The sequence below is a fragment of the Hyaena hyaena genome, unplaced genomic scaffold, assembly GCF_003009895.1.
Source record: "Hyaena hyaena isolate Hyena2069 unplaced genomic scaffold, ASM300989v1 scaffold_2012, whole genome shotgun sequence".
Lineage (NCBI taxonomy): Eukaryota > Metazoa > Chordata > Mammalia > Carnivora > Hyaenidae > Hyaena > Hyaena hyaena.
In genome coordinates this window covers 36,385-50,801 of record NW_024082653.1, presented here as the reverse complement: position 1 = coordinate 50,801, position 14,417 = coordinate 36,385, and the positions used below count along the sequence as shown (strand labels likewise).

Below are 14,417 nucleotides of genomic sequence, written 5' to 3'. Positions count from 1 at the left end.
CGATTTACCCTCTTCTTCAACAGGATCAACTGCATCGATTATTAAAACTCATCCGATGGGGAACTGTGTCAGTACTAAGTTTAGGCTTCAAGATGCCTCGTGTGCTTTTACTTTGTCACTTGAGGGCCTGCCACCTGTCACTGAAGGTTGGGATTAGTCTGCCACACATGAGAGCCATGAGGCCCAGATCCCAGAGGGCACCAGCAGATAGTCACAGAAATGTGAAAGAGAGGAAAGAAATGTGATCCTTTATGTAACAAAAGCACCTAGTTGACCTGTCAGCTAACTTTAAACACACGACAAGCCAGCCAAGGCCAATGAAGGTCAATCAGGCCTGGTTCATATTAACACAACTGGTGTTAGTCACTTAGTTAGTCACAGTTAGTCACTGTGTTAGTCACACAACATTTTGTTAGTCACAAAATGTAAGTCACTACATTTTGGGGGTGATTCATTAAATAACAATAGCTAACCAATATGTCATTGGATTTTAAATTTCTACTCGCTCTTACCCTACCAAGCTTTGAATCCCTTCATATTCCTTTAAAGCACTTCCAAAACAACATAGTAAGTATTCACTGACACAGGTATTTATTGTCTGTCCCTCCCAGCTGGGGTGAAAACAGATATCTTTGCTCTTGTTGCATAACAAACACTCAGAAAACATATATGGGTGGCACATGGGGGGCTGAGTTGGTTAAACATCTGACTTCAGCTCAGGTCATGATCTCACAATTCTTGTATTCAAGTCCCGGTTGGGCTCTGTGTTGACAGCTTAGAACCTGGAGCCTGCTTCAGATTCTGTGTCTTCCTCTCTCTCTGCCCCTCCCTCACTCACACTTTGGCTCTAACTCAAAAATAAACATTAAAAAAAAAACTTTAAAAAAACCCCATCATATATCTGAAATAAATTACATCGATACTTTAATATGGATACTTTCACAATATTTCTAATCATTATGAGAAACTGTTTTGTAAGTAAGAGTGTTCAAAGAACACTGTCCAGGATTGTTGTGGTCTTTCCTGAAGTTAAACAGGATTAACCCATGTATCTGAGAAGGAGGTGAAGAAATTATATTAAAATTCTTGGGATTTTTCCTGTTTTTTTTTTTTTTACAGTGAAATGGACTTGTTAACTAAATGTTTTCCAAGAACCCAAGTTATTGAACACTTAGAGTGGTGAGTCCCTTCAGTTACAAGATTAGACCTGAATGCCCAAGGAATGACTTTAAAAGAAAGAGGTGACAAATGTTGAGAAGACAGGTGAGGAACACTTGCACTCATATTTATATATAAATAACACGTATTTCTAGAATGACGTGTTTAAAGAATGAGAGAAGTGCTTTTGTAGGAAAGTACACCTGGAAGAAATGGAGAGGAGAGAGAAGGGGAGGTAGGAAAGGAGATAGAGCAGAAATGAACATCACGTACATTGGCCAGAAAAGCAGGAAAATAGGGTCCACGAAGAATGAAGTCAGAAAGGAATGCTACCTTCCAAGTAGGAGGTTCTGAATTGGAGAGGTCAAAGGTTTAATATTGGGAAGGGCCAGAGTTGGAAGGTGACTGTGGGTGAAGAAAGGAGACCAAGAGAATAAGGAAATACAAAAGAAATTTTCAGAGTCAAGGAGGCTCAGGGAAGAGAGAATTCATCCATCAGGGTGTGAAATTCACCAGACCCTTCACCAAAGGGTAGCAATCAACCTTACTGGAGCAACTATGCCATCTGTCTGTGCAAAACACACCAGGTCCTGTGACACAAAAACTCCTGACAGACACTCTAAGACATCTTTATGGCACTTGTATTCACTAATTTCCCACAAAAAGCGATCCAGAAAAAGCCATTCCCCTTAATTTTCCTTGGATCTTAAAGAAGCCTCTAAATCATAACTCGGGAGAGGTGGCTTCTCAGGAATGTGCATGTTCAGGGCTGACCAGGGAGGCAGCAGCAGGTGCAGCAAAGCCTCCCTGACCCAGGGCCCTGGGGAGGAGGTTTGTGAATGAGGCTGAAGCACTGTGGGATGATAATTACTATACTGCTGACAGTAATAAGTTGCCACATCTTCAGCCTGGAAGTTGCTGATGGTGAGGGTGAAATCTGTCCCAGACCCACTGCCACTGAATCGGTCGGGGACTCCAGAAGCCCTGGTGGATGTGTAGTAGATGAGCACCTTAGGATGCTGTCCTGGTTTCTGTTGGTACCAGTTGAGGTAGCTGCTAACACTCTGACTGGCCCTGCAGTTCATGGTGACCTGCTGGCCCAGAGACCCAGCCAGGGAGGCTGGAGACTGCGTCAGCGTGATATCTCCACAGGCACCTGCAATCACGAGTAGGTAATGATGATATATACGCAATTTAAGGCAGACATCCTGAAATACGGCATTTGAAAAGTGGCATACATGTCAGCGCATAATTGGAGCTATTTTAGAAATAGCCAGTGTTCCTCATTATATCTCATAAACATTTTTACAACTCTAAACTGACACTACTCCAAAAGGCATGTGGCAAATTTGAAATTTCTCACCTGAGACCCACAGCAACAAGGATATGAGGACCTGCCTCTGTGACACCATCTTGCTGTCCCTGCCTGCCCAAAGCAGCTTAGCTTATGTCGCAAAGGCCCCTTTTATCAAACCTGAGCAGCTGCTCTGGGCTTGGGGGGGAGAGAGGGTGAGCGGGGTTCTATGCAAAACAACTGGTGAGTAAAAAAGCAAATGACATGAGCAGTGCGTTGTGAAAGTATCTAATGTAAATTTAGAGAGCCAATATATCACAAAGATATAGCTGTAGGACTAGAAACGCAGAAGTCAACTTAGAAACTCTAAGAACAATTTAGGAGTTAAAATGTCAAACTGCTAGTAGATCTAATGGTGAGCTTCTATTTGAAATTCAAGACTGTTGTTAAATGGGTTGAGTTTCCAGAAATGATGAGCTAGGTTCTTCATGTCAATAATCCTGGTGAAATTATAAAACATGCTGGGGATTAAGAAACAAACAATGGTAGGAAGGAAGGTAGGTAAGAAGGAAGGAAGGAAGGAAGGAAGGAAGGAAGGAAGGAAGGAAGGAAGGAAGGGAGGGTCAGAGGGAGGGAGGGGGTAGGAATGGAAGGCACAGGAAAAAAATGGACAACTTTGGACCCAAAATTTAATAAAATCTCTCACCAAAATTATTGGGATGCCAAAATCATTTTTATCCTGCAGCTCTGTAAGGATGCTGCAAACCCTTGAGATCAGCTGTGGGGTTCTGCAAAGGGCCAGAGAGATGGGAGACAGGCTCAGAACTTACTGGTGAGAGAAAGGTGGGACTCTAATATGACCTAAGGAAAGTCTGAATTCTGATTTGTAGTTATTCTATTTTTTCAGTTCAATATTTCCATTTGGTGTGAAAATAGCTAGTTAATTAACTCTAGATTCTCCCAAGAAAACTTATCTCCAGGGTGCCTGGGTGGCTCAGTCAGTTGCTGAGCATCTGACTTTGGCTCAGATCATGATCCCGCAGTTCATCAGTTCAAGCCCCAGATCTGTCTCCAGCCCCACACTGCGCTCACTGCTGTCAGCACAGAGCCCGTTTTGGGTCCTCTGTCCTCCTCTCCCTGCCCCTACCAGGTTCCCATTCTCTGTCTCTATCTCTCTCAAAAATAAATACACATAAAATAAGAGAAAAGAAAATTTTGTTCCATCCAGTGGTTTGAGAAGTCAGCTCAGTGTTGCCTGTTCCTAGTCCTGCCGTTCATTCTCTAGCAGAGGGAAGGGTAGGGGTGGGGTGGGGGGCATGCAATTCACTTACGAAACTGAGTGTGCATCACCATCAGGAGGGCATAGGATTTTGTGGCTACAGGTCTACTGCACGTCCAGCTACTGAAATCTTCCAGTCTTTTCTGAGTGCGGGGATGAGAGACGCTTACTCGGTCAGGTGGCACATTGGCTCTTCTACGGGTGTCCATGTGGCTTCTTCACCGCTTCTGGACCTATAAATTTCCTAAGACTCAGCTATACTCTGTATCAAGTATCCCTAGTTGGGGATCCATACCTCACCCTCACAAAGAGCCAATTCTCCCATCACTCAGCCCCCCAGTTTGCCCCTAGGGATGTTTAATTTTATGTGTCACATTAACTAGGCTATGGTGCCCTGTGGTGTGGTCAAATGCCAAATTCGATGCTGTCTTGAAGGTAGTTTTTGATGTGATTAACATTTAAATTAGTAGATCTTGCATAACATAGGTTACTTTCCATAATGAGGAGGGGGCCTCATCCAATCAGTTGAAGGCTTTAAGAAGCAAGACTGAGGTTTCCCAAAGGAGAAGGGATTCTTCCTTAAGATGCAACAATAGAAACTCGGCCTCAGTTTCTGGCCTACAGATTTCCCACTGAAGGCTGCAGTATCAACACTAACCTCAATTTCCAGCCTGCCAGCCTGCTCTACAGACTCCTGACTCGACACCCCCCAACACTCTCAATTCTCACAATCTCTGTCTCCACGGATATCTCATTGGCTGTGCTTCTCTGGAGGATCCTGACTGATAACTCTCTTCACATCTTCCAGATCCCACCCCTTCAGCCTGGAAGAATGCCCGGCACAGCACTCGGTTCTGCCTCCCCACTGTCCTTTCCATAGACCATTCTTACCACTTCTCTTACTTTTCAATGCTCTTATCAGGCAGGACTCAACTGCTGAGCTGCATATATGGGCCATCTAGCAAGACAGGGTGGGACATGTCTGTTCTTTCCAATTCTCTCCCCTTTGGAAAAACCTTAAGGGAAAATTCAATTGTATTTCTTTTTTATGTTTATTTATTTATTTTGAGAGAGAATACAAGGGACTGTGTCCTTTTAAGTTTCATTTCTTGACAACCCCAAAGCCTCAGACCTTCAATTAATCTAATATTGAGATCTTAGGTGAAAGCTGCAAAGGAATTTGTCCACAGCATGGTATTTTTTTAATTTTTTAATTTTTTTTATTTTTACAAATAGTTTATTGTCAAATTAGTTTCCACATAACAACAGCATGGTATTTGAATCCCATCTCTGAGATACGCTCTGGGAACTAGGCAAAAAAAAAAAAGAGGAGCCCATACCCAAGAATATAATACTACTGCTGCTGCTACTACTGATAATTATAAACAGCAACAACGACACAGTCTATAGCCATCTGCTGACGCTTGAAGACCTGGTGTGTGTTTAGTGGTGCACTGAGGCCTTGCTTGTCTACAGTAATCAGTCACACAATAATCCTCTAGAGATGAGAGGTTCTCGGAGTTCAGGTTGTTCAAGGTACCATTGCTTATAGGGAAGAGGACGGGAAAAACATCTGATCTGGAGCCCATAATGCCTACTCATTGTTGAACTCACTCATTTAAAAAATAAAGTTCCTTTACTGTTATAATGTGAATTTAAAGGGTACACCTGGGTGAACACGAGCAGATACATCCCCCCTCTCACCACCACTCAAATCCAGACAGACACACCCTCTCCAGCATCACACTTTTCCCTCTTGCTACTTACAATCAGTGACATGCTCCATCCCTACCACCAGAGGCCGCCATCACCTTTCTAATTTCCTCACCATGAAATGCAGACTTTCTCTGTTCTTGTACTTCATCTAAATTGAATCATGAAGTATCTACTTTCTGGTGTTTTGCTTTGTTGGTTCGACATGTTCTTTGAACTTCCTCTATGTTGTGTGGCAGTAACATGTTCCTTTTCACTGCAAAATACTTTGTTGTTACTAGAAAATGTCACAATATCTTTAGTTTTCAATTAATAAATGGGTTCAGATTTGAATATGTTATCAATATAGTTTTTAAGAACATTCTTTCAATATCTTCGGTGGAGTTATGCACTCACTTCCCATGGATGTGTTCCAAAGCATGAAAGCACTGAGCCAGAGCTAGCTTCAGCTTTGGTAGATACTATGGAACAGTTTTCTGTAATGGGGAACATCTTTACCCTCCACCAACCATGTGTAACATTTCTACTTGTGGTAAATCCTTTCCCTATATTGGCAATTGTCAGACTGTTTATTATATCCATATTGGTGGATCCTGAAGTAGCATTGTTGTGAAAATTTACATCTCCGTGATGACTAACAATTTTAAGCAATTTACCTTAAGTCTACTATTGAGTTGCTATTTGATAGTTTGTTTCTTGCATGGTGCTTGGTCTGGTCAGACACACACACAGTTGGTCTTTTTTTTTTTTAAAAGAGTTCTTTATATTCTGAAAATAAATTTTTTTTGTCAGAAGTGAATGAGTATATCTTCTCCCATTTTATGGTTTATCTATTTGGTTCCTTAATGATACATTTGAAAAGGAAATATTAACTCTAATGAGGACTAATTATTTTCATTTTTGCCCCCTGTCATTTTGTGGTGACAGGGGTGGGGGAGTATTTTGTTCTCTCTTGCTGGTAAATGACTTTATGCCTGGCTTAGTATGTGTGAAACTTGCTTCTGCTGTTATCTGGTACTCAGATTGAGGAGAAGTAGCTTATTCCCACCAACATATAACTTTTAGTGTCTATGGATATAACCACAAATAACAATAAATTATTAGTTTTGCTTGCCTGAACTGGCATGGGTCCATTTGCCCAGGGGATACTGGCATGAGAGCCTCCATTGGCTTGAGTTCACTGATGTAATGGGAATGTTGGAGAGGAGGGCCTGCTGTGTGCTGCTTAGATTCCCCTTTGCAAATAAGAGCTGTACCGCTGCAGGTGCTGTGAGGGCTGCCTGCTGGCCACCCTCTGCTGGTCGCCCTCTGAGGAGATTACCTTGCTGAAGAATGACCTGGCCCAGGTGACATTTCTTTTCCAGGAAAGACAATACTTACTGGATGCAAAGGTACAAAGGCCCAGCCCCCTTGTTCCACTGCCAATCAGCTCTGTAGAGCAATTGAATCTCTAGACATCCCTGTGGGGTGGCGGTGGTTTTCTTGAGACCCCATCACAGCTCAGTTTCTCTATCTGTCCAATCCTGCTTCCTGTCTCTCCATTTCAGAGATGCACATCTCAAGAACGGTCCATAAAGAAAAAATCTAAACTTGCTTTCTCTCAGAGTTGGTTTCCCAGAGAATCTTGGGATTACTACGGGGAATGGGTTTCCCATTGTCACCCTGTAACAAATGGGATCAGGGAGTAGTACAGGCCAGAAAGTAGTGATAACCTTTCACAGGTGAAATGTGTACAGTTTCCAAAAGGGACAGCAGGTGCAGAGAGACGTCAGAAATAGGGATCTGTGGCAGTGACTAATCGATCATGGCTAAGTAGGAATTGAATTGATGTGTAGACCCTTGGAGAATTTCATGCATATGACTGGAAAACTTTCGGTCTGGTGAGTTGAAGCCTACAATCAAGTTTCTGACTCAGTGCCTGGACCTAAGCCAGTTCACGTGCCAGAGAGCACTGCTTGAAGGTGACGCCATGTCCTCTGGAGAAATTTAGCCAGAGATCTTTGGAGAACATTTGCTTCAATATTTTCTGAGAGGAACTCAGGGGAATTTCCTCAAAGCAAATGGGAACTAGAAAAAGGAAAATATCCACATTTTCCCAGCCATGTAAGGGCTCCAAGTTTGTCTAATATCTAAGCATGAATATGAATTTGGATAAAAGCTGGCTATCAGAGGGACATGTGGGAGGCTCAGTTGGTGAACCATCTGACTTTGGCTCAGGTCATGATGTTCAAGCCCCACATGAAGCTTGCTTCAAATTCTGTTTCCCTCCCTCTCTGCCTCTACCTTGCTCATACTCTCTCTCTCAAAAATAAATATTTTAAAAAATTATAAAATATATTACATCTTCGTAAGAAATTGATATTTTGGGGTATCTGGGTTCTTTATCAGTGAATGTCCAACTCTTGACTTCAGATCAGGTCATGATTCCAAGTTGTGGGATTGAGTCCCATGTTTGATTCCACGCTGATGGTGAAGCCTTCTTAGGATTCTCACTCCCTTGCCCATCCCCTTGCCTTTTCCCCACTCACGCACTCTATCGCTCCAAAAAAAAAAAAATTAAACCAAGAAAGAAACTGATTTTTGTCATTGTCTCCAAACATCATGCTTTCAATATGTCCTTATTTTCTTCCCTAAATGGACATCAGGGCAGAAACAATACTCACACAGTTTCCAACAATTTTTTTTTTTTGGTTTATTCACTTATTTATTTTCGAGAGACAGAGAGCACAAGTGGGGGACAGGGCAAAGAGAGGAGGGGGAGAGAGGGAGAGAGAGAGGGACAGAGAGACAGAAAGAGACAGAGAGAATCCCAGCCAGGTTTTATGCTCAGCTTGGAACCAGCCACAGCTCAATCAAACTGAGCCATAATCAAGAATCAGATGCTTAACTGACTGAGACACTCAGGTGCCCCATGGTCTCCAACATGTCAGTGGCAACAGAAACAGAGCCACCATCAACGGCAAAGCCAGTCAAGCCAAGACAATGTTGATGATATACACCTGCATCAACACAAACCATTACAAGCTCCTACACATATTCTTAAATGTGTCTCCACTCTTATCTCTGGGATTTCATCCTGGTTCAGCCTGAGATTCACCCTGAGACTTGATAAGTTGACATCTGAAGGTGCTGCATATTATTTCTGTCAACGAGATGATCCTGCACCTCTCATGGTGATATCCTCTGTTACAAAATCTCCAAAGCCATCAGTGGGAATGTTCAATATGTGGTCAAATTCTGTGACCCATGGGTACCTGTAGAGTTTCGATATGCAAATGCACACTGGCCTCCTTTCTCTGTTTGTCAGGCTGTCCCTGACACACTTAATACAGGAAAGACTGTAAGAGCTTTCCATGACATTGTCCAGCTGATCCAATGATCTCATTTTGAAGTGGAGATAAGTTCATGTGGCCACTTCCCTGTCTTCTGCCACACCTATCATTTCCATGCCCAGAAAAGTCAAAGGCACCAATGGAGACTGCTTAGGTTCTAAATTACAGCAGTAAACGCAATCTTCCCTCTCTCTCTCTAAGCACACTCACACTTATCCACACACTCAATTAAAATCTTCCCTAAACCTGGGACGCCTGGGTTGTTTAGTCGGTTGATCGTCCACTTCTGCTCAGGTCGTATTCTCCCGAGTTGGAGCCCCACATCCTTCTTAGGCATTCTACATTCAAAGACTTACATCCACCATCTCATTGTAACTTCTCTTCTGAAGGTCACCAGTGATCTCCACATTGCCAAGTCCATGGCCACATGCCAGTCCTCACCTTACTAGACCCATTAGCAGCATTTAACATACTGATGACGATTTCTTCCTTTTCCTTTCTACCTTTCACTCTGGTTTCAGGGACATCACACCATCTTGCTGGTCTTCCATCCCTCTGCTCCTTTACAGACTCTTTGTTGGTTCCTCCTCCTCATCACTCCTGCCTCAGAGCTCAGCCCCTGGGTCTCTGATCTAGGCAACACTCATGCCACTGCTTATCATATTCCAAGCTCCAGTCCAATCCTCTCCCTGAACCCTAGACTTGAATATCCAATGCTTACTTGACAGCTGCATGTGGAGATCTAACACACATCTCAAACTTAAAATGTCCAACACCAAATTCCTCATCTTCTTCCCCAAATCCACTCTTCCACAGTCTTCTCTATTGGAATAGATGTCAACTCCACCCTTCTAGAAATCAGAGAAAAACTCTTGAGTCACCCTGAGACCTTTCTCTCACACTCCGTGTCAAAACCATCAGCATATTGTTCTCTCCATCTTCAACACACCACTCCTCCGCTCCTCCACTACCACTGCCACAGACCCCGGCTGTCATCCTGTTTTACCTGGACGATACCACTGGTTACCCAACTGTTATCTTTCCACTGTGGCCTCACAGAAAGATCCTGTGAAACTATGTACCAAAGTATGCCCTGCTCTATTCAAAACTCTCCCACCTTCAACATCATTCTAAGTAAAAGCCAAATCCTTAGAGAAGCCTACAGAGTCCTATATATGGTGGCCTCCCTGTGATTTTTTGGAACTCCTTTCCACTAATATCCTCCTTGTACACTCCACTTTGGCAATATTGGCTTCCTTCTACTTCCCCAACGTGCTGATCACATTCCTGCCTAATGTGCTGTTTCCTCTACTTAGAACCGACTACAACTCTACTGCCTGGAAGTACTTCTATGGTTCCTTTCCTCACCACATTGAATCACTGATTAATCACACCTTCTCAGTGCAGCTTTCTATGACCTTCCAGAGTATATTGGTTGCAAATACAGGTCCCCCATTCTTTATCCCTCCCTCTACCCATGTCTTTTGAAATACAACCTGTAGCTTCTTCCAGCAAGAGCTGAGATCTATTTACCTTCTTCTTCAATAGGATCAACTTCATTGATTAGAATGCATCAGTTGGGGAATTGTGTTGGTACTAAGTTTAGGCTTCAAGATGCTTCGTGTGCTTTTACTTTCTCACTTGAGGCCCTGCCACCTGTCACAGAAGCTTGGGATTTGTCTGCCACACAATGAGGGACATGAGGCCCAGTTGCCCAGACGGCCCCAGTTGATAGTCAGCCAACTACAGCAATGTTAAAGAGAGGAAAGAAATGCGAGCCTTTCTGTAACAAAAGCACCTAGTTGACCTGTGAGCCAACATTAAACACATGAGCAAGCCAGCCAAGGCCAATGAAGATCAATCAGATCTGGTTCATATTGACAGAACTGCTCAACCAACCAATAAACATGACAGCAATAAAAAATGCTACCATTCGAAGACACTATGCTTTGGAGGCGATTTATTACATAACAATAGCTAACCAATTTGTCATCTGATTTTAAATTTCTACTCACTGTTACCTCATGAAGCTTTGAATCCCTTCATTTTTCTTTATAGCATTTCCAAAACAACATAGTATTCACTGATACAGGTATATATTGTCTGTCCCTACCAACTGGGGTCATGGCAGATATCTTTCCTCTTGACACATATTAAACACTCAGAAAACATATTTGGGGGCACTTGGGGGTTTCAGTTGGTTAAGCATCGGATTTCGGCTCAGGTCACAGTCTCACAGTTCTTGTGTCAAGGCCCGGGTTGGGATCTGTGCTGATAGCTTAGAGGCCAGAGCCTGCTTAGGATTCTGTCTCCCTCTCTCTCTGCCCCTCCCTCATTCACACTCTCGCTCAAAAATAAACAGTATAAACAGCAACTAAAAAAACAACAACAAAAAAACAAAACACACACATCAGGAATGAATTATATGGATTCCTTAATATAGGTACTTTAACAACATTCTAATCATTATGAGCTCTTTTGTAGCTAAGAGAGTTCAGAGCACACTGACCAGGTTTGTTATGGTCTTTCCAGAAGCTAAATTTGATCAACCTATGTATCTCAGAAGGAGGTGAAGAAATCATACTAAAATTCTTGGGACTTTCCTGTTTTTACACTGATATAGGCATGTTAATCAAATGTTTTCCAAGGGACACAAGTTATGGAACACTTAGAGCCGTGAGTCCCTTCAGTCACAAGACTAGACCTGAATGCCCAAGGGAAGACTTCAAAGAAAGAGGTGACAAATTGTGAGAAGACGTGCTGAGGAACACTAGCCCATATTTCTAGAGTGACTTGATTAACAAATTAGAGAAGTGTCTTTGTGAGAAAGTACACCTGGAAGAAATAGACAGAGAGAGAACGGAAGGTACAAAAGGAGATAGAACAGAAATGAATGTCGTTACATTGGCCAAAAAAGCTGGGAAACAGGGTTCACAAAGGAAAAGGGATGAGGGAGAGAGAAATGCTACCTTCAATGTAGGAGGTTCTGAATCTGAGAGGTCAAAGTTTTAATATTGGTAAGATCTAGAGTTGGAAGGTGATTGTGGGTGAAGAAAGGAGACCAAGAGAATAAGGAAATACAAGAGAAATGTTCAAGAGTCAAGGAGGCACAGGGAAGAGAGAATTCATCCATCAAGGTGTGAAATTTGCCAGACCCATTGCCAAAGGGTAGAGACAAACTTTACTGGCTCAACTATGCCATCTGTCCCTGCAAAGCACACCAGATCCTATGACACAAAATCTCCTGACAGCCTCTCTAAGACGTCTTTATGGCATTTGTGTTCACTAATCTTTCACAAAAAGGGATCCAGAAAAAGCCACTCCCCCTTAATTTTCCCCTGGCCTTCAACAGCCCTGTAAGGAGTAAGGCAGGAGAGGTGGCTTCTCAGGCAGACACAGGAACGTGCACATTCAGGGCTAAGCAGGGAGGCAGCAGCAGGTGCAGCAAAGCCTCCCTAACCGTGGGCCCTGGGGAGGAGGTTTGTGTACGAGCCTGAAGCACTGTGGGAGGATCACTATTATACTGCTGACAGTAATAAGTCGCCACATCTTCAGCCTGGAGGTTGCTGATGGTGAGGGTGAAATCTGTCCCAGACCCACTGCCGCTGAATCGGTCGGGGACTCCAGTTGCTCGGTTGGATGCATCGTAGATGAGCAGCTTAGGACGCTGTCCTGGTTTCTGTTGGTACCATTTTATTTTGTTGTTAACACTCTGACTGGCCCTGCAGTTCATGGTGACCCGCTGGCCCAGAGACCCAGCCAGGGAGGCTGGAGACTGCGTCATCGTGATCGCCCCGCAGGCACCTGCAATCACGAGGAGGTCATGATGATACATATGCACGTTAGCACAGACACCCTGAAATATGGCGTTTGAGAAGTGGTGTACATGTCAGTGCATAATAGGTGCCATTTTGGAAATAGGCAGTATTTCTCATTATATCTTTATAAAATATTTCTAACTCTAAAATGATACTACCCTAAAAGGCATGTGACAAATTAGAAATTTCTCACCTGAGACCCACAGCAACAAGGATATGAGGACCTGCCTCTGTGACACCATCTTGCTGTCCCTGCCTGCCCAATGCAGCTTAGCTTACATGGCAAAGGCCCCTTTTATCAAACCTGAGCAGCTGCTCTGAGACAGAGTGTGGGGTGGGGGTGGGGCCTATGCAAAGCACCTGGTAAGGGAGCAAACTGCATGAGTGGTGGGTTATGAAAGTATCTAATGTAAATTTAGAGAGAAAAAAATATCACCAAAAATATAGCTGTGGGACTAGAAACACAGAAGTCAACTTAGAAACTCTGAACAAGTTAGAAGTTCAAAATGACAAGATCTAATGGTGAGCTTCTATTTGAAATTCAAGAATATTGTTAAATGGATTGAGTTTCCAGAAATGATGAGCATGGCTCTTCATATCAATAATCCTGGTAAAATTATAAAATATGTTGGGAAACAGTAAACGAACAATGGAAGGAAGGAAGGAGGGAAGGAAGGAAGAAAGGAAGGAAGGAAGGAAGGAAGGAAGGAAGGAAGGAAGGAAGGGAGGAAGGGGCAGAGGGAGGGAGGGGGGAAAAGAATGGAAGGCACAGAAGAAAATGGAGAACTTTGGACCCGACGTTTAATTTTTTTTTAATAGTTTATTTATTTTTGAGACAGAGACAGAGCATGAGTTGGGGAGGGGCAGAGAGAGAGGGAAACACAGAATCTGAAACAGGCTCCAGGCTCTGAGCTGTAAGCCCCGAGCCCGATGTGGGGCTTGAACCCAATAACCATGAGATCAATCTGAGCCAAATTCAGAAGCTTGACTGACTGAGGCAACCAGGCATCCCTGGACCCAACGTTTTATAAAATCTCTGACCAAAGATATTGGGACTCTAAAGCCATTTTTATCCTGCAGCTCTGTAAGGATTCTGCAAGCCCTTGAGCTGGGTTTTGGGGCTGTGCAGAGGGCCAGAGAGATGGGAGACAGGCTCAGAACTTACTCACTTTGGGAGAAAAGTGAGATCCTAATTTGAGCTAAGGGAAGTTAATCCTGAATTTAGTTATTCTATTTTTTCAGTTTAATATTTCCATTTTGTGTGAAATTTTTCAGATAATTAACTCTAGGTTCTTACAAGAAAATTTAGCTCCAGGTCCCCTGGGTGGCTCGGTCATTTGAGCATCTGACTTTGGCTCAGATCATGATCTCGCAGTTCATGAGTTCAAGCCCCAGATCTGTCTCCAGCCCCACACTGCGCTCACTGCTGTCAGCACAGAGCCCGCTTTGGGTCCTCTGTACTCCTCTCTCTGCCCTTACCAGGTTCCCATTCTCTGTCTCTATCTCTCTCAAAAATAAATATACATTAAAAAAATAGAAAGGAAAGAAAATATTGTTCCATCCAATGGTTTGAGAAGTCAGCGCACGGTTGCCTGTTCCTAGTCCTGCTGTTCATTCTCCAGCAGAGGGAATGGTTGGGAATGGGGGGTGTGCAATTCCCTTAAGAAACTGAGTGTGCATCACCATCAGGAGGGCATAGATTTTGTGGCTACGGGTCTACTGCACGTCCAGCAACTGAACTCTTCCAGTCTTTTCTGAGTGCAGCGGATGCATGGTGCTTACTCAGTCAGGTGGCACATTGGCTGTTCTACAGGTATTCATGT

The 14,417-nt window shown here is 43.3% G+C and overlaps 2 gene segments (V, D, J or C); both read right to left on the bottom strand.

Annotated features, from left to right (window-relative positions):
- Positions 1-1,847: 1,847 nt before the first annotated feature.
- Positions 1,848-2,612, bottom strand: LOC120227144. The segment is given in 2 exon segments: positions 1,848-2,314; positions 2,522-2,612. Coding segments are annotated over 2 exon segments (516 nt in total).
- Positions 2,613-12,161: 9,549 nt separating this feature from the next.
- On the bottom strand, positions 12,162-12,869 carry LOC120227143. The segment is given in 2 exon segments: positions 12,162-12,580; positions 12,788-12,869. Coding segments are annotated over 2 exon segments (468 nt in total).
- Positions 12,870-14,417: the final 1,548 nt, after the last annotated feature.